This window comes from Benincasa hispida, chromosome 8, assembly GCF_027475165.1.
Source record: "Benincasa hispida cultivar pf3 chromosome 8, pf3_genome.v1.1, whole genome shotgun sequence".
Taxonomy (NCBI): domain Eukaryota; kingdom Viridiplantae; phylum Streptophyta; class Magnoliopsida; order Cucurbitales; family Cucurbitaceae; genus Benincasa; species Benincasa hispida.
The window spans coordinates 6,327,479-6,332,195 of NC_143485.1; the positions used below are offsets into that span (position 1 = coordinate 6,327,479).

Below are 4,717 nucleotides of genomic sequence, written 5' to 3' on the forward strand. Positions count from 1 at the left end.
TCTTTTTTAATTTTCAAATATGGCTAGGTTTTTTAAAAGTATAATACAACATAAAAACTTAGATGAAAATTATATTGGTTTTAAAATAAAAAAAAACAAATTGATAATATTTAACTTTTTAAAAATGCATTTTTTAACCTTTCAAAATGACCCGCGAAAACTGAAATTTTTAAAAGTAAACCAAAATCGTAAAGACGCGAACCTGAAATTCAAATCGATCCCCAAAACAAGACATAAAATCCGATGCAGCCGTCAGATACGTAGTCCCAAATCCTCACCGTCCACGTCACCGATCCGTGTCTCAATAAAACCAACCAATCACATTGCGCCGTCCCCATCTATAAATACAAACAATCCTCTCAATTCTTTATCCAGAACTCACTTTTGTTTACATCAAAGAAATCCATCTTCGCTCCAAATTCCTTCGTAACCTAGCAATGGCGCCAAAGGCCGAGAAGAAGCCCGCCGAGAAGAAGCCAGCGGCGGAGGAGAAGAAGGCCGAGAAAGCTCCGGCAGAGAAGAAACCAAGAGCCGAGAAGAAACTTCCCAAGGACGCCTCCGATAAGAAAAAGAAAAGAGCTAAGAAGAGCATTGAGACTTACAAGATCTACATCTTCAAAGTCCTCAAGCAAGTTCATCCTGATATTGGAATCTCCAGCAAAGCCATGGGGATTATGAATAGTTTCATCAACGACATTTTTGAGAAACTTGCTCAGGAATCCTCTAAGCTCGCTCGCTACAACAAGAAGCCGACTATCACCTCTCGGGAGATCCAAACGGCGGTGCGCCTTGTTCTTCCTGGTGAGTTAGCAAAACACGCCGTCTCTGAGGGTACCAAGGCTGTTACCAAGTTTACTAGCTCTTAGATTCATACAGATTAGGGTTTTCTTGTGTAAAAAGTGGCCTGACTGTTCTGTATCGTTGATTTCGCTTCCGTTTCTCGCATATTTTGGAATTAATTGAATGAAAATCGTTTTATATTGCGTGATTTCTTTAATTACTGCTTGATTCTTGATTCACAATTATGAAAAATTGTGCTCTCTTTGATGGATCTCTGAAGATTGGTTCTATTATTGTTTATAGCTTAATGAGTTATAATTTCCGCGCATCTTTGCCATTGATCTCTGATTAGCGATTTCTTTTCCGATTTTGATAAGCCATGGACGATTTCGATTAGGGTTTGTGTGCTGGATTTCAATTTGGAGTTTTCAACAAGTTTTGATTATACTTCAAACATTTTAGAATTGAAATAATGATCAACAATTGAAAAGAAGACATTGTGCTCTGTCTTCAAGACTTTGAAATTTAGTCTAAATGCCTCAGGTTTGATATGCAAACACTATTAGTTTGCATATATATATATATATATATATATATATATATATATATATGGTTATTTAATGTGTATATTGAGTTGAAGGAGTTGGTGGATCTATTATTAAAAAATATCAATATCATGTCTTATATTGTGGGTTGGAGGTTACAACTATTTATAATCCCTACTCTTTACTATTTTACTTTCTATTATGAACCCACCGAAATGATATTAATGAGTTTTATATTAATTGAGTTAATATATATTTTTTAAAATTATATATAGGAAATATAACATATGATTATGAATTAAGTATAGTAAATAGAAAATTTTCCTTGGTAGCTCTTGTTCTTTCTCACAAAGGAAAAAAATGTTCTCTTAGATTTTATCATATAAAATAGTATGTCGTTTTTATGAAGTATGTCCAACGATGGTTTTGCATAACTTAGGTTGGTTGGATTGTGGTAGATGAATTATCTCTATGCTTTCCATGAAGCTTGGTCTAAATGCAATTTTAGAGAAGGGTTCTTGAAATAATGCACGAATTAATTAGTCAAAGACTTGACCAAGAAATGAGAGGTTTGGATCGTTTCACTCTACACTTAAATTAAGTATGTTGATTCCATATGTTCACTTAGAGATGTTCAAAAAATCTGTGGGGGTGGGACTCCGTGGGGACCCGCCTCGAACGAGGTGAAGGATCCCCAAATGCATGGGGAATGAGGGAGGGAGTGGGGATTTTTTTTTCTCATTTACAATTCGGGGCTTGAGACGGGGAATCTTGGCTCCATTCCTTTTTCTCGTTCCGCCCTGATTTTGTATATAAATTATAAATTTTTAATATATAATTCATATTAATATTATAGACTTTATTGAGATAATTATGGTGTTTTAATTATTTAAGTTGAAGATTTTTATTACTTTAATTCTTTAGATGTCTTAATATTTAAGATAGAATGTTTAGTTGAATTTTAATTTTTAGAAATTATGAGAATTTAGCATTTTAATTATATTTTTTAAATTGGATGTGTATTATTGTTTTAATTAGTAAAATTGATAATATTTCATTTAAATAAAAATTTCATTGAAAATGTTTAAAGAATTGTAAAAAAAAATGTTAGAGAAAAATAAAGGTGTAATTTTTTCATGCGAGGAACTCGATCCCGCGGAAAAATTCGTAAGGACAGAAAATGGAATAGGGGGTAGGGCCGGGGACGGGGAAGGCTTTCCCGTCCCCACCCCGTCCCATGGACATCTTTATGTTTACTTGCTCATACTTAAGTATGTAACTTGTAAACTCAAAATTGAACCAAAGATTTAAAATAATAGCATTTGTAGATGAAATTCTAATTAAAACTAGGTGAATCACATATATATCAAAACAACTTTTAAAACAATTCAACTTTTTTCTTTAAATAATTGATGGGAAGTTTGAATCACCTTCCATTGTAAACTTATTACTATAGAAAAAGAAAGAAAGAAAAAAGAAAGCTAAATAGAAGTTGCATTAATAAATACAAACATAAAAGTCTCTTGTTATTATGAAAATTAAAGTACCTGATAAAATATAACATAATTCAAAGAAGAAATCTTAACAAATTCCAATAATCTAAAACAGATCCACCAATATAATCTAAACATTTAAATTTCAACAAGCTTAGACCTAAAAGAAGGAAGAGAATCAACGTGCAATGATATCATTTTATTAACATAGTCTACATCAAGTTAAACAAGAACAAACATAACGCAATAAGCCACTCAATATTAGCCGAAAGTTAAAGCAAATTCATCTCCCAACAAAGCAGATCTTCCTAAACTTATACACAAAAACAAAAACAGAAGGAAAAACCTCCATACATAGCATATATACAAGGATATATATAATTTCATATAGTTAAGTGAAATTCATTAGAATGAATGAACATACTGATGTTCTTGTTTTCCCAAAAATTTTGTCAACGAGCCGATCGCCGGAGTATGCCCGACAAACAAAGCGACGTGACCCATCAGCTTATCTTTCCTGGAAAATGTTGTTCCACATGAACATAGCCATTTCACATCCCCACAGTGCTTCTCATGAGTCCTCAAATCAGAAAGTACTGAAAATTTCTTCCTACTACACAGTTTACAAACATACATTTTGGGGCAATGAGTTCTTTTGAAGTGATTTTTCACACAAATCAGTGATTTCAATGGCTGAAACTTCACATGTTTTTGATTCCATCTGCAGCCTTCTTGTGGACATGAATATTTAGTCCCCATCTTGCTTATATTATTCAAGTCCCTTCTATGGCTCTTCTCTGGATTGCTCAATGCCCCGCTTGTTTTATACTCGTCCCCGTGCGCTCGCATGTGCATTCTTAGGTTTGCGTCTCGCTTGAACCCTTTCCCGCAAATTTGACAATAATGAGTGTATTTTGCTAGAAGATCCGATGCGTCTAACTCGATGATATTGATCGAATTTCGATGGTCATGTGTTGTTTTTGTTGTCATTGTTCTACTATTGTTGTTGTCGTTGTTATAATTAGTAGAGGTCGTATTGTACCATTCTTGATGTTGGTGATGATGGTTGTTGGCTATGTTGAAAAGGGATTGTCGATTGTCATCGTCAACGGGACCTTGACGCTGGTGGTGGTGGTGGTGTTGTTGACCGTGGAGGTTGTTATCAACACTATTGTTGTGTAAGGAGGCGTTTCCGACGAGGTTATCCATTTGTTGACATGTGAACAACATGGAGGAAGCAGCCATGATGAGTTCTTGGATCAAAGAATTGACGGTGGTAGTCGTCGCCACTGGCGGTGGCGACGGGGCCAGGGTCGAGGGTAGAGATTCGGTTGAGTGTTGAAGGTTGTAGATAGAGATGTTGACTATAGATTGGATTTGGTGGAGTTTCTCCTTCAAAATTGAGAGGTTATAAAGGAGAGAGTTGCTTGATTGGGAATAAGAAGAAAGAAGGTTATCTAGGGTTTCATGATGATCATTAGAAGATGAAACCAAAGGCTGTTGTGAAGGAAGAGAAAGCATTTGAGAATTTGAAATCATGATTTCCAAAAAAAAAAATCACATCTTATTCAAAAGAAAGTGATTAATTATATTTGGAAAGTGCTTAAGCTCTAAGGTGTTGAAGGATATATAGTTCATGTTGGTGTTTATCCTTCATGTCTTGAAGCCCCACAAATGAAGAAAGAGACTTAAAAAACAAAGGGCAAAAAAAGGAAAAGAAAAAAAAGAAAGTCAACTATGAGAAGGCTCACTTGTTTCATCCCCACATATAGCCTCCTCCATATCTTACCACTTTTCAATCTTGAGAAAATAATTATTTAAACAGATAATAATATGAACAAAAACAGCAATAAATAAATAAAATGTTGAAGGAAGTTGACATTTCAAAACCCTTTTGTG

General features: G+C 34.4%; 2 protein-coding genes across 2 annotated transcripts; one reads left to right on the top strand and one right to left on the bottom strand.

Moving 5' to 3' along the window:
* The first annotated feature begins 357 nt into the window (after nt 1-357).
* LOC120082637 (histone H2B.1-like) lies at nt 358-997 on the top strand. Its single transcript, XM_039037887.2, has one exon. It carries the CDS (start codon nt 438-440, stop codon nt 864-866), a length of 429 nt encoding a protein of 142 aa, XP_038893815.1. The 5' UTR covers nt 358-437; the 3' UTR covers nt 867-997.
* Nucleotides 998-2,996: 1,999 nt separating this feature from the next.
* Nucleotides 2,997-4,465, bottom strand: LOC120083731 (C2H2 and C2HC zinc fingers superfamily protein). Its single transcript, XM_039039586.2, has one exon. It carries the CDS (start codon nt 4,355-4,357, stop codon nt 3,224-3,226), a length of 1,134 nt encoding a protein of 377 aa, XP_038895514.2. The 5' UTR covers nt 4,358-4,465; the 3' UTR covers nt 2,997-3,223.
* Between the last annotated feature and the right edge of the window lie 252 nt (nt 4,466-4,717).

Coding starts and splice junctions, on each gene's coding strand:
- LOC120082637 (XM_039037887.2), top strand. CDS start 438: ATGGCGCCAAAGGCCGAGAAGAAGCCCGCCGAGAAGAAGCCAGCGGCG.
- LOC120083731 (XM_039039586.2), bottom strand. CDS start 4,357: ATGATTTCAAATTCTCAAATGCTTTCTCTTCCTTCACAACAGCCTTTG.